The 23,108-nt window shown below is 36.8% G+C and overlaps 1 protein-coding gene across 2 annotated transcripts in view; it reads left to right on the top strand.

Annotated features, from left to right (window-relative positions):
• KIAA1324L (KIAA1324 like) overlaps window positions 1-23,108 on the top strand; it is a 183,635-nt gene that overhangs the window by 77,453 nt on the left and 83,074 nt on the right. The window contains exon 2 of one of the 2 annotated variants that reach the window (XM_021715671.1): window positions 8,233-8,353. Coding sequence is in view for 1 of the 2 variants with exons in the window: in XM_021715672.1 (XP_021571347.1) it covers window positions 8,349-8,353 (5 nt within the window). In the remaining variant the exon portion in view is untranslated. Of the gene's footprint in view, window positions 1-8,230; window positions 8,354-23,108 lie in introns of those variants that run through there. The other variant, XM_021715672.1, reaches the window with a different exon arrangement.

Raw genomic sequence — 23,108 nt, forward strand, 5'->3', positions numbered from 1 at the left:
TCTTGCCATGATATGTTCGGGAAACTGAGGAATCTACAGTTTGTGAAGACTAATTATCTGAAAAGGAATTTAGAGGAAAGAGATTTTATTCCAGTGAGCAATTTGCAAATCAGTGAAGGAAGTTATGTTCCAGGGAACAAAACAAGGGCTCTGATTGTAGAGCAAAAGTTCCTGTCCAGGTTCCCAATCAGATCTGTTTATGCAAATAAAGGATTGAAACTTGCTTAGTTCTGCTTGCCAATGCAGCTGAGTTCTGATTGGTCTACACAATTGAGCCCTGATTGGTCTAGGCAGGTGAACACTGATTGGTTTTCAAGCCCCAAATCAGAAGTCTTTCACATGTTCCTTCAAATGGCCTGGGAGGTGGTGATTTCTGGCTACAGCTTATCTGGGCACCCACGATGGGATCTGGTTTGGCTTGATTGTAAAAAGAGAAGTCCAGTGATACTTTTACATCTTTTTGAGAACACAGAATGGGTGACGACTTCTTTACCCAGCTATGGTCCCCTCCTTCCTTTTTAACTTTGTGTGCTTCAGTTAACCACAGGGTGTCTATTTTGTCTGTTGGCTGGGGGTAAATGTGAACAATTCTCAGATTGTCAGTCAGCCTTTCTGTTTTTAGATCTATTGTTCACTTCTGCTTTCTGAGGTATTTGGTGCCTTCAATTTTATCTGTAGCTCAATCAGCTTTCTTATCATCCATGTGTGTAGCCCTTAGCTTTCAAATTTTCTTGCTTTGGTAAGTCAGAGCTCACCTTATGCTTTCTATCTTCTGGAAGTAATTGTTGACAACCTGCATCTATTACCATTTTCACTTGTCTTTATTTTTGTGAGCATATGATATTTTTATTCCTTTACTTTCTGCTCCCTTTAGAAACTCCATCGTTTTGCAAGTTTGTGGAGAGCTGAGATAAACATATCTTTAAATCAGCAAGTTTAAATGTAATTTAGTAGTATAATAATGATTGCATGTGTGTAAATGCTTTTTTATACAAGAACATACATTTTCCTCATATCTTCTAGAGGGATTTAATTGGTAATTAATACTTATTAGTATAGATTGTCTAGTCACAGGTTACTTGAGAAAATGGAAAAGTTTCTTTCATTTCTTCATGGGTAGACTTGCTATAGAATGTTCATGTTTTGAAAAATTTCCTGGAAGTGCATGGTTACAGGATGTGGTCAGTTTTCCTTTTATCAAAACCAGTAAAATATGGAACATAGATTATGAGAAGCATAGCTTTTTCTTTCAAAGATTCAAAGGTGCCTATGGTTCAAGGTGTTAGTTGAGTTACTCGGGGTCTTAAATTTAGTAATGGCAGAGGTGGGATTGGGATTTAGGTTTGATGTTACCAGTTCATTGCCTATCCCTTTATAAGGATTGAGAGTCAAAGGGGGGGAAAGTGGTTTAAACTGCATCTTTCTAAGAAAGAAACCTCATGCCCTTTCATTAGTGATAAAATGTAAGCCCCATGAGAGCAAGGGCTTGGGTATTTTGTTCACTGCTATATCCCCAGTGTCTACACAGTGGCACATGGGAGTGTTCAATAAACATAAATTGAACTTAAATAATTAACTGAGCACTTATAAAACCTTATTTACAAAGAAAGACATTGAACTAAGGTTTTAAATATGAACTTTTTCAAAATAGTTCTAGAAAGAAATATAGTGTCCACAAGTGAAGAGAAAAGGATGTGTCATAAATAGATCTATTACTTTACTTAGCAGTAGGTTTCCATGGTAACATCATGTTCTTTTATAAAAGAGAAATTTGAATATAAATATTTCTGCACAGCTCTACTATGCTCACGTACTTAATAATGTAGGCAAAAGGAGCTACTATAAGTTGCATGTATGTTCACATTAAGTATTCTCATGCTTTTGGTCTTTCCACAAAGTTTAATGAGGTATGCTTACTCACTGGAATTGGAGTTGAAATATTTGTGTCATGCACTACAGTCTTGTGCTCTCTCCCCTTTTCCCTCTTGCTGTTTCACTCTCTCAAATAAGTGTGCCAAGTGCTTTGCTGAACACTTAAATTTGGAGGCCTTTTCTCCCAGAGTAGTTGCAGTCTGGTCAGATACAAGGTTACGCTGATCTCAACATTTTGCATGAAAGAATTCAAAAAGAAGGATCTTTACGTGAAGAAAGTGAAATAAAGAAAATGAATCTCATTTGCTCCTTTTTGTCCCTTTCTATGTGTATTCTAGGTATAAGCATTTTCTCTGCTTTGAAGCTTGAGGCCTTCTACTGCCTCTACTGCTTTTGATTCTGTACTAGAATGTGTGGTCGTCTGTTGTATCTTGATAATTAACTGTGGTTAACTCTCAATTGCCTAGAGAAGATGGACACAGAGCATCAGTGGTTCACTGATATGAACACATCTCAAAGTATGAAAAAACAGGCAGCTGTGTTCATTCACCTGTTTATCCATCCATAGACTGATATATTTCACTGCATATCTTTAGGCATTTTCTCATCAGGCTTGATCTCACTGCTTTCTACACCCTATGAAACTATTTATGAAGGAACTGATAAGCACTAGAAGAGTTACAAATTCTGCTGATCTTTCAGGGCCTTCTCCTTAAAGCCTTTTCTCACTGTACCAGTTCACAGGAATTTCTTCTAACTCTGAAATCAGAATTTCATAGGGTCACATTTTGCATACTCTTCCACAGTTGGCTCCATGTGATTGTAACATTTAAAGATCCTTGGTTTTATAGAATACCTAACCTCTGAAATGCAAGCTGTCTGATCACTAAGTAATAGGTATCTGATAGAGTACTTAAGGAAAAGTTGGCTGTGATGGATTTATTGAGTAGTGTTACAACATTGTGCTTTATGGAAAAGTTATGGAATTTTTTTTATAATTCTGATACAAATTTTTACTTACACACTAACTCACTGACTTGTGATGTCACTGCTCCACTTTGAGCCTTTATTGTTTATACTTATAAAGTTTTGTGTGTGTGTGGTATGTGTGTATCTTGTCTACTCCAATAAAATCATAAGCTTACTGAGTACATGGACTATGTTTTGCTTTGAATCTCCCTTAGAGTCCTTAGGCCATCACTTATTTAATAAATACCAGGTAGTAAAGAATGATATGTATTAATATATTAAAATGACATATTTATATATGCACAAACTACATCTTGTATATGATATGTATTAATGTCAATATATTATGTATTGATATGTCAGTATATATACTGTGGAGAAGGAGGGGCTCTTGCCCATCTCCCTGGCCACCCTGCCAGAAAACGACAAGGAGGCTGAGAGATCCCCAGAGAAGTCCAGCTCCTCATCATGTGTTCCTTTTCTGGGGTCTTCTACCTTAGACACTGTGACTTCCTTCCTCTGAAGCTGCTCCAGCCCCAGACTCTACAGCCTTGGCTTCTCCTTGGACTGGGACTTCTGGGGCTTCTTACCCAAATCACATTCTTAGTTCATCCTTCTTTCCATTGATAGTCTCTTTCTTTCTTTCTGATCCTATCTGGGGAGCTCCTGGCCAGGATAATGTTTCCAGAGAATTCTGGACCAGAGATTTGGTTGGTGCCTTGATCCAGATTGGGTGCCTGCATTAATTTTTGAGTGGGTCTAACATCCCTCCAACTTTTAAGAGATTTCACAGACCCTACTGCTGCTTTCAGAAATGTCCCTTGGAAAATAGTCCCCTTTGGGAACAGAAACATACCAGAGGAAAGCCTCTCATCTTTTATCTAAATGTATATTTACAATTCTTTCCTACCTTGCCCTTAAAAGTAGAATATAAAGAGAGTCCAGGAGCTTGTGAAGAAGATGTATACTATATATTTACACAATTAACTCATCCCTTAATTTAATTCATTTTCATGTGTGTGAGTTTGCTTGCCTAGTTGGGCTACATATTTTTCCAAATATACATATTATTTTTATATGTGACATTTATTGGAAACATTGTCTAGACGATGTGTAAATTGTAAATATTGTCATCAGAATTAGACGATACCCTGATATTTCCAGTGAGCATTATTAGGTTTTTGTAGTGTAGACAACGTTGGTGTTTGGTGGAGGTACTCTGGGCATCCAGTGCTTATTTGGATGTATCCTGAATTTTTGTGTTTGAGATGTAAGATAGCAATTTGAATTTTTGTTATTTGAGAGTTTGTGCCTGTATCTTGAATTACAAATGTGTGTGTGTGTGTGTGTGTGTGTGTGTGTGTGTGTGTGTGTATGTATGAGTTTGTGTGTGTGGTGTGCCAGGGTTTCTAGAGAGTAATTTTCGCTGTCGTGTTTTGTGATGAGGAGTAATTCCATGCTCTATTTCTTTGTGGGTTGTTTCTTGATTCCTATATATTTAGAATATGAGGTTTACAGGGTTTTTTATTGTGTTATTATTTGGGGCATTGTCTCCTCGCCCCAGCATTCTGTGATTTGCCGACATGTCTAAATAACTGCCATCCTTTGAGTTGGAATGGGCCCAGGCACTTCTTCCAGTTTATAATTTGGAGAGTACAGCTTGTGTGCTGATGTTCTGTTTAGAGTGTGCTCTGACTCACATCAATGTGTTTGGTGATAAGCTGTCAGAAGCCCTGAAGTGTAGAAAAAATTGTCAAGAATTTTTCCCTTGTCAGGAATAATCGTGAAACACATTGAAATAGGCAGAAAAGATTACTGGATGTTCTGTTTAGTGTAACTTTCTGAACAATTAGTTTCTTTTTTTTGTTTTGTTTTTAGTTGATATGTTGTATTTTTCCTCTATAGTCACAATATAAATAATTGAACTTGTTATAAAAATGGATCTTTCAGTTAATTTTTATGATAAATGAATACATTCAGTAAATGAACAAGAATTACAATTGATCCTTGAACAACATGGGTGAGGGCACCAATTCTCTGTGCAATCAAAATCTGCATATAACTTTTGACTTCCCCCAAACTTAACAACTAGTAACCTGCTTCAACAATTAGTTTCTATAGTGGCCTGTACCTTTCTTTTTTGTTGAATTATTTTACCACACTAATTGTAGAAAATAGATGGTAAGAAAAGTGATTCTTGTTCATAGCAATGAAAATTCATTTTATCCTTTGGAATGCAATTGATTATTACCCTCTGAATATTTACCAGTTTTGCATCTCTAAATTCATTTCACTTTCCTGATTGCCTGTTTTTGTGTGTCCTTTGAAGTCTCCTTTGAACTAGTGGTAACATCTTACTGGTTGACTTGCTAGTTAATGACAAAGACTTTGACATATTTTAATTTTATAGTGGTATGAGAAATGATCTCACCTTTTCTTCTTAAATTGCCCGTTCACACCAGAAAATTACCATTTCCAAGGTACTGGTTTAAGCGTTCCAAGTTTATTTGCATCCATGGTAGGATTTTGAGATGTTATCTATAAATCTGAAAATTATTGCTATAATTCTCTGTCTTCAGTGCCCTGAATACCTTTCAGAATATTTGGTGGGTATCATATCTTTAGTGATGTTACCATGCCACACTACTTCTTAGATCTTTCTATAGGTTCAAGGGTTGCCTTCAGAAGCAGATTTTTTGCTTCTTATTATTTGTTACCAGCTCAAATAAAATAGCCTATTACATAATTTAAAATAAAACCCATCTGGCTTAGACTACAATCTAAATCTCTGACCTTAAGTTCTGCCCTCTGCATGAAATAGATTTGTGTTTTAGCATTTTTAAATGATAAATAAACATATTAATGCTTCCTGCTGTAGTCATAAGAGTTTGATAGTAATTGTAACTGTGGCCTGTTAGAGTCCTTGAGTAATCTAGAAGACAGATAGGATAAAATAATTTTAGGAACATTCACTGGCATGTGACATCCAACCTTACAGCCAGAAAGCACAATACCTTTTTCACGTTCTGATTGCTGTTCTCACCTCATAACTGGCAACCGGAATAATAAGGAGGCAAATGATAGAGGAAAGTCTTCTAGAACTTACCTGTTTTAGTCAGAGGCCTTCCTTTATTTTAAATTCATGCCAGACTTCATGGTATCATTATTTCGCTAGAAAGATAAGAAATTGTCTAAAGTTGACATGTGGGGGCCAGAATCTTCTCAGTGGGATATGGAAATAAGAGAGACATTCAAATACAAATAACAGGGAACAAGATAAATAAGAAAGCCATTATGCATACATGACTGGTCAAGACTATTCTACCATGGGAGATTGTGGTAGACTAAAAAATACTCCTCCCCCCACGAAAGATCTAAGTAATAGATTACTCGAGTAGTACATTACTCGGCCCCCCACAAAAGATCTAAGTTCTGATCCCTGGAAGCTGTAAATGTTATCTTTTATGACAAAAAAAGGACTTTTGAGATTTACACTGAGAATCTTGAGAATGGAGGGTTACTCCAGTGGACTCTAAATGCAGTTACAAGATGAGAGGGCGTTGTGACCACAGAGGCAGAGATAGGAGTGATACAGTCACAGGGCAATGAATATTGACAGCCCAGAAGCTGAAGAGTCAGGGAATGAATTCTCCCCTAGATCTTCCAAGAGAGAGTGGCATGGTGATTCCTTGTGGAGGCTTGTAATTCTGTTTGTAGACTTCTGGCCTCCAGAACTGTGGGAGAATGAATATCATTGTTTCAAGTTGCCGAGTCTATGGTATTTTGTTATAACTGCTGTAGGAAATTAATACAGATTTTGGAACCTAGGAGGGAAGTGCTGCAGTAACAAATGCCTAAAAGTGGGGAAGAAGTTTTAGAATTGGGTGGTGGGTAGAGGCTGGAAGAGTTTTGAGGTACATTGTAGAAAAGCCTATATTGCCTTGAAGACTGTTGGTAAAAATATAGGTTTTAAAGATTGCCAATGAGAGCTCAGGAGGAAGTGAGGAGCATAGTAGAAATGTCTATATTACCTTAGATGGTATGTAAATTGCCATGAGTGGAATGTTGTTAAAAATATTAAAAGCAATATTGGAGAGGGCTCAGAACGAAAGAGAAACATGTCATTGGAAATTGAAGGAAAAGAGATCCTTTTTGCATAGTGGCAGAAAGCTTGGTAGAATCGTGTCCTAGTTTGTGTGGAAAGCAAAGTTTGTAAGTGATGAACTTGGATATTTATCACAAGAGATTTCTAGGCAAAGTGCTAAGGGTATATGGCCTGGTTTCTTCTTGTTGCTTGTAGCAAAATATAAGAGGAAAGTGATAAACCAAGGGAAGAACTGTTAAATAAAAAGGAACATAGACTCAATGAATTGAGAAATTATCAGTTTATCCAGATAGTTAAAAGATACTAAAATTTGGAGATTCAGTTTTAGGAAAGTGTGCTGTACAGAGAAAGAAGGTCAAGGGTAATGACCTTCTCACTCCTGATTTCCTCGTGGTGATGTGACTTGATACTGTATTTTGATTCTCATGTGTCATTTATACAGTCATCGAGGCAAAATAGAGCAGGAACAGCTGAATAGCAACATCTAAGGTGTTGAACTGAATAAGTAGGACATTGAACTGAAAATATTTTGGGGGTAGATTTGAAACTTCTCTCATTTCTAAATGTTCCAATAACATTGTGTCCTGGCTCCTCTCAGTTCAAATGTCGCCTATGTGTACCATGCTGTGACCATGGGAAGTCATTGTGAGAATTTCAAAGCAACTGAAGGCCAGAGACACATGGTTAGTTTCAATCTGGCAATTGTAATTAATGGTCCATTTTAATAGTCTGTGATTGCTGGCAGCCTGCTGTGGTAGGTATGTATTAAGCCTGTGAGAGCTGATTAAAAAACCTATAGTCTTTTACTAGTATTTGATGATTCATTATTACACCTTCTGTTAAAATTTAACAGAATGAAAATTAGGTCAATGGAAATGGTTCTTTATTTCTTTCTTTGAAACACATGGGACAGTGACAGCATCAATTTCCTAGTGTTATTTTGCTCTTTTGGATACTAATATCTATCAGTTGTTTAGAGCTTTAAAAGCCTGCAAAAGAGATAGGGAAGTATGCTGTAGCCTTTTTGAGTAGATGGGGTGAAAGGACAACGTTCACAACCTGAGCGTGTTGACTGTCATGTCCAGTGTCATCTCCTCAGCGCCTTCTCTGTGCCTAGCACAATACATTTTGATCTATAGGCTGCCTGGTGTGAGTGGGGTGGGATGAAAGCCAAGGAGAGGGCACAGTTTGGAAAAGAGCTTGCAGGAGGTTGGAGTGATAGAAAAAGCACAGTTGTCACATTAGAATTCGCTCTAACGAAAGCTTGTTTTTGTGATTGTTTGCAGAAAGATTACCACTTTGAATATACGGAATGTGATAGCAGTGGCTCCAGGTGGAGAGTTGCCATTCCAAATTCTGCTGTGGACTGCTCTGGCCTGCCTGACCCAGTGAGAGGCAAAGAATGCAGTATGTTTTATCTTTTTGACCATTTGTTTTCCTAATGAAGGCATAGCCTATTCATATTAGCCTGAGATGTTAATTATAATGAATGAGAGACCTTGCAGAAAGGAACATGTGGCATTGATGTCTCTCAGAATAAATGCAGCCTTTCTCAATAACACTAGATGCCCTTATACCTGAAGTCTGTAATGAGACAATATTAAAGGAAAGTAATGAAGGTCTTTTAAAGGATGTGGTTACTATTTTTAAAAATCTGCTTGTTCTCTTATTTGAAACCATGGAGAGCAGAGTGGCAGTGTTTCTCTTTAATGAATTTATTCTGGTTTTTAAAAAGTGTTTTTATAAAATTTAAAAAATTTGGCAGAATATACGTAACTTAAAAGGTACCATGTTAATAATTTTTAAGTGTACAGTTCAATGGCATTAAGTATATTCACATTCTTGTGCTACAATTACCACTACCTGTCCACAGAACTCTTTCATCTTGCAATAAATTTCTTTTTTTTAAGATATAATGTATTTCTTTTAGTATAACCTACAGAGAGATTATAGAATTGCTGAATATCACACCCAACAGCTTGTCTTTTGGCAATTAAGCAGGTTTGAAGTACAACATTATAAATTATCAGAAAAATATGTCATTAACTTTATTTTCATTTATAAACTCTACCTTTTTTTAGTCTTTTAATTTGGTGGGTCAGGGATTTCTGCAGTGAAATAGTCTAGGGGATGACCTGAAGTTCAAAGCTAAAAGTAAGACAGAGATTTATTTTGGTTTTCTTACAGTCTTTCAAATTGTATCCTTAAAAGCTTAGTTCTTCTGTTCCCAAATGAAAGAGCAGGTAAGCAAATTGTTAAATGAATAAACGATTCCTTCCTATTCATAGAGAGAGTATGCTTCTATTATTAGTTGGAGGGGTTTTAGCATAACTGGTAGATTTACTGATAAGAGAGACTGCAATAGTTTTATAAGGAAAGTTAGGAAGAATAATCTTTATTTCTTGGTGAATGATTAACCTGAGAACCCCTGTAGGCAAGTGAAAGCTTCACTCTAGCAACAGTCTTAAGAGACAGCAGGTTCTGTATAGAGGATGATACAAGGATGGGGTGTATGCAAACACTTGTACAGAGGGTAGGCCAGCTCTCAGTGAGGGAGGAATGTGGTTAAAAGGGTAACAGAGGCTGAGAAATACATATGTAAATTTGCTTCAGTCATTTGTCTAAAATCTGTATATAATTTTTCTATACTTTTTACTTGGGGGCTAATTCCTTGGTTTCTTTGAAAATAATCCTATTCAGGTGAACCACCTAAACATTACAAATACCAACTCCCTATCTAGGTGTTATGGTAATGCTAGCTAGAATTGGCTTTTGAAAGTTGATTGCCAGTTTGAAATGGGCCATGGTGTGGAGTAGTACACATAACGGTTGGCAAACACTATAAGTAAGGGGACTTCCCTTCCACTGGGAGCTGGATTTTAAATATTTACCAGCACACCACTGATTATAAATGTATTGGCTATGCGGTCAAAAATGCTACAGAATTGATGCCTGCATAGAAATTACTTATAGCTGATTGTTGCCAGAGACATGTTTGCTCATTATTTATTACAATCTTCCATAGATAATGTTTTGAATCTGACACTTCATCATGAATTTTTCTAAACAATTGGAATACTATTCAGGTCACTTAGTTGCTTCTTAGTTTGAAAATAATACTTACTTAAAAATGAGAATACTTTTGTGGTGGCTGGAAAATTTTTTATCTTTGCATTTTATTTGAAATATGAATTTTCGAGTATTCCTGTAGAGTATAATTACATTTGCTCTAAAAGTTGTAAATCTGGCCTTAGATCTGTGACATTTTTTTGTTATGCTAAAGACAAAGTATTTTGTTTATTTTTTAATTTATTTGTTTTACTCTACTCATGACCAGTCTCCACCCTATGACAGAAAACTGAGGTACAGGACACTATAAAACTCACCTCACCCAAGGGCTTCCAGCTAGTGAATTGCAGAGATCAACCGCAATTTTTTGGTTTTTTTTTGAGTTGGAGTCTCACTCTGTTGCCCAGGCTGGAGTGCAATGGCACACTCAAGACCACCCCAGTGTCGACCTGCTGGGCTCTGGCAATCCTTCCACCTCAGCCTTCTAAGTAGCTGGAACTACAGGTGCGCACTACCGTGCCTGGCTAATTTTTTTTTTAATTGTAGAGACGAGGTCTCACCAAGTTGCCCAGGCTGGTATTGAACCCTTGGGCTCAGGCAATTCACTTGCCTCAGCCTTCCAAAGTGCTGGGATTATGGGCTGAGCCACCGAGCCCAACCAAGACAAATTATTTTAACGCTCGCAAGTAAGTTAACAGATCAGAGTAAGTAGGAGTGCAGTTCATTAATAGCATTAAATATGCCACTTACCAGATTATCAGTCATTAGTGTTTGACTGCTGAAGGCAGTATATTCATAACTGAATATTTCTTCAGTAGCTTAGATTTTCTGTTGCTAATGATAACTACCATTTCTCAAGTCCTGATTATGTGCCAGTGTGCTCAGACCTTTATATCATTATCGCATTGTATCCTTACAACCACCTTCTCTGATAACTACTATCAGTGTTTCAATTTTACTAAAAAGAAAATTCAGACTTTAATTGGTGAAATGACCTACCTCAGGTCAGATTGCCCAGATGTGGCAGATCCTGGATTTAAATACAGATGTGTCTGATTCCAGAGCCTGTCTCTTGGTCATTGAGTTAAACTGCCCCTTGAGGATGGCAGCCTAGAGCAACTTCCAGGTCTCCACGTGGAGGACATAAGGCTCTGCATCTTGTAGGTGACTCATACAGAAAAAGAAAATTTGAAAGTTCAACATGGCAACTTCAAGCTAGTTGAGGAATATTTAGGGCAATGGTTGTATGTGACATGACTTCCCCAGATCCTAATGTCTCTAAACCCAGATCTGGCCTTTGTTGAAATTGCTACAGAATCCTTAAAATGTGACTGGGTATCTTTTTCTTCCATCTGTAAAAAAGCTGTGGAGGAGGTTTATGAAAGGAGGTCTATAATCTAAGGGATTATAGAAATGTTTATGAAATTCATAAAGCAGTTATAAATTTTTTCAGAGAATTAATGGGCAATCTATTTATGTATTTCCTTTTTTTTTTTTAGTTGCGGTCTCACTTTGTCAACCAGGATGGAGTGCAGTGGCACAATCATAGCTCATTGCAGCCTTGACCTCCTGAATTCAGGCAATCCTTCTACCTCAGCCTCCAGAGTAGCTGGGACTACAGACGTGTGCCACCACACCCAGCTAATTTTTTTAGTTTTGTAGAGATGAGGTCTTGTCATGTTGCCTGTGCTGGTCTCAAACTCTGGGCTCAAGCAATCCTCTCTCCTTGGCCTCCCAAAGTGCTGGGATTATAGGCATGAGCCACTGCCCCCAGCCTATATTTGCTTTTTAAAAGATCATACAAGATCTGATCCATTTACAGTTGATTTCTGTGTATGATGATAGGTAGAGGTCCTGTTTTAATCTTCTGCTTGTGGTCAGCCAGTTTTCCCTGCACCATTTACTGAATAGGTTCTTCTATCCCCAGTAGTTGTTGGTGGAGGTTTAGTTGAAGATGAGTTGGTTGAGAAATCGAGGTTTTGCTTCTGGAATCTCTTTCCTGTTCCATTGGTCTATATACCAATACCAGGCTGTTTTGATTATTGTAGGCTTATAGTAAAGTTTAAAGTCTGGAAGTGTGATACCTCCTGCTTTTTTCTTTTGCTGAGGATTGTTTTGGCTATTCATGGTTGTTTATGTTTCCATATGAATTTTTGTATTGCCATTTCTAGGTCTGAGAAAAATGATGTTGGTAATTTAATGGGTATTGTGTAGAATCTGTAGGTTGTCTTGGGTAGGATGGACATCTTAAAAATGTTGATTCTTCCAATCCATGAACATGTAATATTTTTCCATTTGTTTGTGTCTTCTTGGATTTTTTTGAGCAGCATTTTGTAGTTTTTATTGTAAAGGTCTTTCACTACTCTGATTAGGAAGATGCTGAGGTATTTCATTTTTTTATGTGTGGCTATTGTGAATGAGTTGGTGCTTTTAATTTGTTTCTCTTCCTGCTTATTGTTGGTATATAAGAATGCAACTATCTTTTGCACATTTATTTTGTACCCTGAGACTTTGCCAAAGTCCTTTATCAGTGAAAGCAGGTTTTTGACAGATTCTCTTGGGTTTTCAAGGTATAGGATCATATCATCAGCAAAGAGGGATAAGTTAACTTCCTCTTTTCCTATTTGGATACCCTTGATTTCATTCTCTTGTCTAATTACTCTAGCTAGGACTTCCAACACAATGTTGAAAAAGAGAGGTGAGAATGGGCAGCCTTGTCTTATTCCAGTTTTCAGGGGAAATGTTTCCAGTTTCTGTCCATATAGCAATAGTATTGGCTGTGGGTTTGCTGAGGATGGTATAAAACCTCAAACTAGAAGGACATTAGAAAATGCAGGAGAAACCCTTATGTAAATTGGAACTGGCAACCAATTTCTGATCAAAACTCCAAGTGCCCATGCCATAAGAGATAAGAGACAAGTGGGACTTCATCAAACTGACAAGCTTCTGTAAAGCAAAATAAACCATCAAGAGAGCAGGGAGACAGCATATAGAATGGGAAAAAAATATTTGGCAACTGTAATCTCTGACAACGGCCTAACACCCAGGACCTACAAGGATCTTAAACGTGCTGAAAGGAAAAAATCAAGCAGCCCCATTAAAAAATGGGCAAAAGATGTGAATAGATACTTATCAAAAGAAGACATACAGGCAGCCAACAGACACATGAAAAATTTTTCAGCCTCACTAATCATCAGATAAATAAAAATCAAAACCACATTGAGATATTACCTAACTCCAGTAAGAATGGCCATCATTAATAAAACAAACAGCAACAGATGCTAGTGAAGAAGGAATGCTTCTACACTGCCAGTGGGAATGCAAACTAGTGCAACCTCTTTGGAAAACAGTGTGGCAATTTCTAAAAGAACTAGACATTGACCTTCCATATGACCCAGCAATCCCTCTACTGGGAATATACCCAAAGGAACTCAAATTATTCTACCAAAAAGTTACCTGCACACACATGTTTATTGCAGCACCAGTCACAATAGCAAAAACATGGAACCAACCATGTTGCCCATTGAAACTGGACTGGATTTAAAAAAAAGTGGTACATATACACAATGGAATATTATGCAGCTATAAAGAAGGACAACCATATGGGCTTCACAGCAAATTGGATGGATTTACAGTGTATCATACTCAGTGATCTATCATAGAAACAAAGAACAGAGTACCACATGTTCTCATAAGTGGACCCTGAACATTTACCATAATGCTTTAAGAAAGGGATTGGCAATAGTGGGATGATGCTGGGATGGGTGGGTGGGTGGAAACACAACATCATTAAGTGTACCTGATCTCAAACCAGGCAAAGTGGGGACCAAAAAGAGACCCAAAGTTTACCTGTACGATGACCACTTGTATACCTAATCCCGAATTGTACCCCATATCTTTAAAAAAATAGAAAAGATCATACAAGATCTGGCTGAAAGGCTCCTCTAAATCAATATAATGAGAAGTTGTGCCAAAACTCTGAGGTATATGTAAGACTGAAGCTTATAGGCTCAGGAAGTGGCATGGAGAGGTCTCTGGTTATTAATCAACATTGGTTCCCATTGTCCTTTTGTCCCCTCTGCTGTGAAGAACTCATCAGTTTCTTAGTGCTGCTCTGGGCTAGGTCTAGGCTCAGCCACAGGGAACTTTGTTACTTTTCCAAGGTCCTGGGGCCAAAAATTTAGCATCTGTGGATGTCATCCATTATTCAAGGTTTACAAATAGCATGCCATTCCTGAATCATGACACTCTGTCTTAATCCCAGAACAAGGGGGTATAACCCCTGTTCCTACCTCATCTCTTCTTCACTATTGGATCACTTCCTTCTTTAATCCTTGAAACACAACAGTCTCTAAAATCTTCTGTTAATGTTCTTAGATAATAAAAAAAAATGGTTCTTTTGCAGAAGTTGCATGGGTAGTGTTCTTTCTCATTTTCTCTTTCTCAGTGGAAGCAGGGTCCTTTTGCTTCAAACCAAACCTTAGAAATAAAGATCTGGTCTGGGGCAGGAGTGGGGAGAGAGTTCCTTTACATATAAACAGACAAATCTAAAACCTTGAGGGGGAAATAAACATAATATATTTTTTCCTTTTATATTCTCACATGTATTTTGGGAATAGGTATCTTGTATTGTTTACTCTTTCAAATATTTCTAAGCCCACCACTTCAAGTACAACCATACTGTAACACGGTATTTTCTAAGTGAGGATGACTATTTAAGTCTCTATAATGCTATCTGGTATGTAAGCATCAAACCCTCATAGCCTTTTGGGCATTCAGTCTTGTGCTTCAGTATTTATTATATGCAAATCAATAATACAGATAATCAAATATGCTTTTAAGTATATATAGATGTGTGTGTGTATGTGTGATTTATTTTTTTATTTCCCACACAGGATATAGTAAATTAATGTGGCTTTAGTCAGATGTGACTTAAATATGTGTACATACAAATATTTATATATATATATATATTTTTTTTTTTTTTTTTTTTGAGTCAGAGTCTCTCTCTGTCACCCAAGGAGGAGTGCAGTGGCATTATCCCAGCTACCCAGCCTCAACCTGCTGGGCTCAGGCAATCCTTCCGCCTCAGCCTTCCAAGTAGCTGGAACTACAAGTGCGCATCACATGCTTGGCTAATTTTTTGATTTACTGTAGAGACGAGGTCTCATCAAGTTGCCCAGGCTGGTCTTGAATCCCTGGGCTCAGGCAATCCTCTTGCCTCAGCCTCCCAAAGTGCTGGAATTACAGGCCTGAACCACTACATCTGGCAAATGTTTATATTCTAATTTTTGAATAATTTGTTGTAAACTTCTAATATTTGGTTGGTTGTCTTGGGTCAAATAAGTGTGTGCAGACCAGCAGAAAAAAACCCCTTGAATACAGCCTATTTTCTTTTTTGCTTTTCTCAAATCTATTGTTAAATTTCATATTTAATGACATTAAAACAAGAATAGACAAGTGGAATTACATCAAACCTACATGCTTCTGTGCAGCAAAGGTAACAATCAAGAAAATGAAAGGTAGCCTATGGAATGGGAGGAAATCTTTTCAAACCATATATCTGATAAGGGTTAATCTCTAAAATATGTAGGGAACCCCAAATCAATAGTAAAACCCAATTAAAAAATGGGCAAATGAACTGACTAGATAATTCTCCAAGGAAGACATACAAATGGCTAGCAGGTATATGAAAAGGGGTTCAACATCACTAATCATCAGGGAAATTGAAATAAAAACCATAATGTGATACCTCTGCATACCTGTTAAGATGGCTATTATCAAAAACAAAAGGAAACAAATACTGGCAAGAAAATGGTGAAAAAGGACCCCTTATCCACTGTTGGTACATCCACAGTGGAAAACAGTTTTGGTACAGCCACCTTGGAAAACAGTTTTGAAGTTTCCTCAAGTTATTAAAAATAGAGCTACCATATGACATAGCAATCTCATATATGGATATATATCCAAAGGAATTGAAATCAGGATCTCAAAGAGGTATCTGCACTCCCATGTTCATTGGATCATTATTTATAGTAACCAAGACATGGAAACAGCCTAAATGCCCTTGGATAAATGAATGGATGAGGAAAATGTGGTGGACATATATACCAGAATACTATTCAGCCTTACAAATGAAGGAAGTTCTTCCATTTGCAGCAACATGGATTAACTTGGAGAACTTTGTATTAACAGAAATGAATGAAATAAGCAAGACACAGAAGGACAGTTTGAGTTAACAGATTTTGATTCCACCGTGGAAGTGAAAGAAGGGGAGGATTCTCCTGGAGAGAGAATTAACTTTGGCTTATGGGGTAGGGTTTTGAAAAATTCATTGTCAGCTAGGCTCGGTGGCTCAGCCTGTGATCCCAGCACTTTGGGAAGCCGAGACAAGTGGATTACCTGAGCCCGGGGGTTCGAGACCAGCCCTGGCAAGTTGGCAAGACCTTAGCTCTACAATAAATAAAAAATTAGCCAGGAGTGGTAGCTTGTGCCTTTAGTTCCGGCTACTTGGAAGACCGAGACAGAAGGATTACTGGAGCCTAGCAAGTCCACGCTGGGGTGGCCATGAGTGTGCCACTGCACTCCAGCCTGGGTGACAGAGTGAGACTCCAACTCAAGAAAGAAAAAAAAATTCATTGTCTGGAGTCATAGCTTTTTCAAATATAAGTTTCTCTCCAATATTTGATATGGAGTTTATTGAGATGAGAGATATTATTAGTCCAACAGCAAGTACAGTTGGGCAGATTGGCGTGTTGTTGAATCATGATTGCATGTCATTTTCTAATATTCCAGTATTCAGTATTCCACTGAATACTAATTCCAAAAATTTTTTTATGTAGATTAAAACAAGTATGTTGGGATTTTCTAGGAGCATTTATGAAAAATGGTGAATACTGTGTCTCCCTTGTATAGAGATGCAGTGAACATTTTTATAGTAAAGTTTCTGAAAAACATAGTAATTATAGAACATTTTCTGTGTGTTAAGTGTGTCCTGTTTTATCCAGAATTTCCCAAATGTATTATGTTATAGAACTCTTTTATCTTATGTACATTAACATTCCTTAGGCTAATTTCTGTAGAATATTATTTTTTGGAAGATACCGACTCAAACACACATGTTTTAAAAATAGACACATTGACCAATGGGACAGAATAGATGAGATTGGGTGTGTTCAGGGTGGTATGGCCATAAACAGGACAGAATAGAGTACCCTAAAATGAACCCACATATATACAGTCAATTTTTTTTTGACAAAATTTCCAAGAATACACAATGTGAAAATGACGGGTTTCTTCAATAAAAGTATTGGAAAAATTGGATATCTACATGCAGAAGAATGAAACTGGATCCTTATCTCATACCATATATAAAAAATCAACTCAGAATGTATTAAGAACTTAAACATGTTGCCTGAAACTGTAAAGCTAGAAAAATATAGGGGAAAAACTATACGACATGGTCTGGACAATGACTTTTTTGTATTTGACCCCCAAAACACAGACAACAAAAGTAAAAATAGAAAAATGGGATTACATCAAACTAAAGAGCTTCTGCACAGCACAGGAAACAATTGACAGAGTGAAGAAGCAACTTATGAAATGGGAGAAAATATTTGCAAGCCAGACATTCAGTAAGAAGTTAATACCCAAAGTGTATAAAGAGTTAACTCAATAGCAAACAAACAAACAAAAAATCCCCAACTCATTTAAAAATGAGCAACGGACCTAAATATAAATTTCTCAAAAGAAGACATAAAAATGGCCAACAGATATATGAAAAAATTGCTCAACATCAGTAATCGGTAAAAAATGCAAATTAAACCGGGCTCGGTGGCTCAGCCTGTAATCCTGCGCCTTTGGGAGGCTGAGGTGAGTGGATTGCCTCAGCCCGCGGGTTCGAGACCCACCTGGGCAACTTGGCGAGACCACATCTCTACAATAAATCAAAACATAAGCCGGGCGTGGTAGCACGCGCCTGTAGTTCCAGCTACTTGGAAGACTGAGGCGGAAGGATCGCCGGAGCCCAGCAGGTCGAGGCTGCGGTGGCTGGGAGCGGCCACTACACTCCAGTCTGGGCGACAGAGTGAGATTCCAACTCAAAAAAAAAAAACAAAATGCAAATTAATACCACAATAAGATATAACCTCATACATGTCAGAATGGCAATTATAAAAAAGATGAACAATAACAAGTTTTGGTGAGGATATGGTGAAAAAGTTACCTCTGTACATGGGTTGGTGGGAATGTAAATATACATAGTAAATTAAATGATGATAACAGTAACACAAAAATTTGGAATAAAGTTAGAGAAGTATGAGGGGTCTTCAAAAAGTTCATAGAACATGTGTATTATGAAAAATCTATGCATGGATTTCAAGTTTTTTTGCATCAAAATAAGCTCATACTGACTTGTTATATAACACATCTGAATAGGATCTAGTTTTAGGCACTAAGAGGGATACGATATCAGTTTGAAAAGAGCCCCTATAAGAGCAACGTGAATTCTGCTGAAATTGAAGCAAGAATAAACATCAAATTTATGGTGAAGTTTAGGTGAAGGAAGAGTGAAAACATTGATACTTTATAAAAAGTTTATGGAGACAATGCCCCAAATAAATCGGCAGTTTACAAAAGGATAACTCGTTTTAAGAAGGGATGAGATGATATTAAAGTGAAACCTGCAGAGGCAGACCATCCAATTTGTGAGGAAAAAAATAATCTTGTTAATGCCCTAATTGAAGAGGACCATCAGTTAACAACAGAGGCAGTAGCCAGCAACATACATTTCAATCAGTTCAGTTTACACAATTTTGACTGAAAAATTAAAGTTAAGTAAGCTTTCCACCTGATGGATGTAAAACTGTTGTGCCCAGATCCGCTGCAGACAAGAGCAGTGCTTTCAAAAGCAGATATTTCAGTGGAAATTTTTTAAAAGTAACATCAAAATCCTGAAGCTTTTCTTTGAAGAATTCTTACAAGAGATGAAACGTGGCCTTACCTGTACGATAGTGAAGACAAAGCACAGTCACAAAGCAATGGCTACCAAGAAGTGAAAGTGGTCCAGTCAAAACAAAAGCCTCCCAGTCAAGAGCAAAATTCATAGCCACAGTTTTTAGGGATGCTCAAGCCATTTAGTTTGCTGGCTTTCCGGAGGGCCAAAGAATGATAACATCTGCTTATTAGGAGAATGTTTAGAGAAAGTTAGCCAAAGCTTTAGCAGAAAAAATGCCTGGAAAAGCTTCACCAGAGATCCTTCTCCACCATGACAATGCTTTTGCTTATTCCTCTCATTAAACAAGGGCAATTTTGTATGAGTTTTATGGGAAATCATCAGACATTTACCTTAAAGTACTGATTTGGCTCCTTCTGACTTCTTTTTGTTTCCTAAGCTTTAAAAATCTTTAAAGGAATCCCAATTTTTTTCGTCAGCTAAGAATGTAAAAATGACTGCATTGACATGGTTAGATTCTCAGGACCCTTAGTTCTTTAGGGATGGACTAAACAGCTGGTATCATCACGTTATATTTTGACCTTTTGATTCTATTTGTCTACTAACTTTTTGTAGTTCCCTTGTATTTCATTGCACTACTTTGTACCCCATAAATGTCTAATGATAATTTGCCAATATTGAATAAAAAATTTAAAAAGAGAAAAAAAGACATGTGGATGACTAATTTAGGAAATTTTTATGTTATTATTTATACTATGATTTAATTCATTGCATATAATTTCTTTGCTCTACAGGGTTCACTTGCAGCATTACTGCACTGGTGATCAGTTGATGACCTCCCACAGTTGATAACAAGGTGTAATATACACCTGGGCATAAAACACAGTTCTGCAACTGACTTGTTTGTCCTTGAGCAAAATATTTATCCATAGCTATATATAGAGCTTTAATTCATTCACTGAATAATTATTGAATCACTGAATATTTTCTGTGTTTTTGATAAGAGGGATCCAAAAATAAATGAAAAGAAAAGATTTGTTTTCTAGGGGCTTTCATTTGAATAAGAGAGCCAATAAGTAAATTTATTGGAGTATAGGGGTAAAATGCATGATAAATATTATCTAGGGTGATCTCACCAAGGAGGGAGGGATAACTTTTGCTGGGAGTCAAGAGAGCCTCACAGTGAAACAAATGTAAGTTTGAAGTTCAGACTCATTAGTTACTTGCTGAATAATGTTGGAAAATTTGGGGGCCCTGGTTGGTTCATGTGCAAAATCGTGTCCTGATTTAGAATTGAGATAGAAATTAAATGCTATACTTTTTAGACCATACATGTTTATTCTCTGAGGATCTCTGAAGTGAATTCTGAAGGAAGTTCTTTAACTTGGTGATACAAGTGGTATTCCAGACCTAGGAAACAAGGTATAGATGTTGAGTGATGTAGCAGCGGGTTTTTCTAGGGTTTTTCTGGGTGACTGGCATTCAGGGAGAATGTGGGAGGGGCTAGAGATTCTGGAAACTCCATAGACTCCTGTGTGTCATACCAAGGACTCTGGACTTTGACCTGGAGACAGCCACTCGCAGGTGGTTGTGGGATTAAATGAGGTGATAAATATAATCTCCAGTGCCTGGACTCATAATTACACAGTAATATATTATATCTTAATAGTAATAGCAGCAATTGGAATAATAAAAATAATAGCTGATCTTTACTTGCTATAATGTCAGGCATAACTTTAAATGTTTTACATGCATTATTCAAACTCATGTAGTCATTACAAAAATCTTGTAAAGTAGGTATTTTTATTGTCTCTCCTTCTCTCCTTTTTTTTTTTTTTTTTTTTAAGCAAATGAGGAAACCAAAACATAGCTCAGAGTCACATAGTTAGTTCAAAGGCATAACTGAAATTTGAAACACGGCAGTCTAGCACTTGGGTCCTTGTTCTTAAGATATTACCTCTTTGGAATTTATTACAGTATATATGGAACAGGTGTTCTGTCCTGTCTTGAGACATCTGTACTCCCCTAACATTTACCTCTTGACAGAAATGTGACAAACTAATATCTTGGATAGGTAAATGGACTTTGAAAGAGATGGTATTTTTTTTAACTTTTAATTTTAAAGATGCAGGGTACGATTCAGGGTTAGGTATACAAATGTTCATTATGCAGGTACCCTTGTTGATGAGGTGTGCCCCCACTTCTCCAGGTAGACTTCCACTACTGCCAATTTTGCTTCCCCGCCCCCTTCCCGGCAGTTTGAGATGACATTTAAAAGCTGAGAGATATTGCTTTGTGGGTCATTTTCATTGATTAATATTCTTTTTGTAGATTTTATTTTTTTGAAGGATTAAACATTTTTTTTAAGAGACAGAATCTCAGTATGTTGTATAGGCTGGAGTGCAGTTGTTATTCACAGGCATAGTCATAGCTCACTGCAGCCTTAAACTCCTGGGCTCAAGTGATCCTCCTGCCTCAGCCTCCTGTGTAGCTGGGAATACAGGTACATGCCACTGTGCCTGGTAATAGATTTTATTCTTAATTGTATATATTTGTTTGGAAATATGAGAGAATAACATTTAGAATTTAGGAGGTATTTATAGTTATATCCTCGTATATACTAAGAAGTTGGTTAGCTAATTTTTTTTTTTGTACTTAGTATATTGTTGGTGTCTGATACATACAGTGTGCTTCCTTTATCTAACTGGTATTAGGGAAAAAATTGGCACTTTTTTCAGATATAGAATTTCTTCCTAAGAGGAGAATAAATTTATGGAACTGTAATTCTTTCATGGCTCCTAAGAAACACATGGAAAACTGTAATATTTGTTGATTGGATAACTTTACTATCATCAAATTAGAGACTGACTTTAGTGTTTTATTTTTAGAGGTGAAGCACAAAGACCTAATCAGATTTGTAAAAATTTATTCTATATGTAAAAAGACACATTGACATATAAAATGCTGTCAAATATTTTGTTCTCAGTAGGCTTAGTTTGGAATATTGATACACTGAGTTCCAAGAGGGAAGACTGTTAAATTTAAGTCTGTTCAGCAACATGCAAGTGGTATTTGAAAGGCTAGAATGAATGAGATTAAGAGACAAAATTGAAACTGTTGAGAACAGCTCAAAATCAGACTTTAGGTCAATTGTAGTGTTTGATAGAGCTATGGTTGAGGAAACTTCTCTATAAAAAGTGTTTTATAAGGAGATCAGAGAATTCAGCTCTCAAAACTGCAGAATCAAGGTCAAAGACTATCAAGAAGTAGAGAGTGACTGACATTTTCTAAGGAAGAGGAAAAGTTTAGGATGATAAGAATCAAAGGATTAGCACATAATTGAAAGTTGAGAAAAGTGGTTTCATAGATGCATTGCTTTGACCTTTCGGTGACCTCATCAAATGCTCTGAACGTTTTCCTTCCCTTGAACTTCCCTGTTGTCTTTTTCCTATAAACCTTGTGTCATCCTGTGCCCAGTTAACTAGAGTCTGTCTCCTCCCCCCTCAAACATTGAAGTCAAGAAGCTACAATAAAATACATTTGTATTTTTTCTTTTAAAGATAAAAAAGCCTCAGTTATCTTTTCTTATAAGAAGATGATAACTTTTTATTTAATGGGGATTGTTATCTGTTATGTCACATGGATCAGTTTTTCTGCCAGAGTTGATTTTTATTTTTATTTTTTAGCTTCTGGCTACTCAGTCCTCTCTAAGAAATACAGTGATAATCATATAGTTCTATCTGATAGGGCTACGTGAGAACCCACTGGAAAGGATTTTAGATGTGAGAATTAGTTTTCAGAGTATAAAGGCAAGACTTTCACTAAATATTCTTTTTAGGGAATAGTAAATCAGAAAATGTTAGCTGGAACTGGTTCATATTAATATATTCTTATGTATCTCCATCTCACTTTGGTTTTGTAAAATGAGAGATGAAAATAGATATTTATTTATTCTTTAAAATTTCATAAATAACTTTAAAATTACATCCTTATGGCTTAAAACTTTATCCCCAACTATTAATGAAAAATTTAAAAATATCATTGGTAGGTTTGGGCTTTAAGGATTCAGTTCTGATAATTTTATACTGAGAGCTTATGTAGCAGCTTGGTATATATTACTTCATGTGGTAAGTGGCATTG

This window comes from Carlito syrichta, unplaced genomic scaffold (genome assembly GCF_000164805.1).
Source record: "Carlito syrichta isolate Samal-C Ts95f unplaced genomic scaffold, Tarsius_syrichta-2.0.1 Scaffold307260, whole genome shotgun sequence".
Taxonomy (NCBI): domain Eukaryota; kingdom Metazoa; phylum Chordata; class Mammalia; order Primates; family Tarsiidae; genus Carlito; species Carlito syrichta.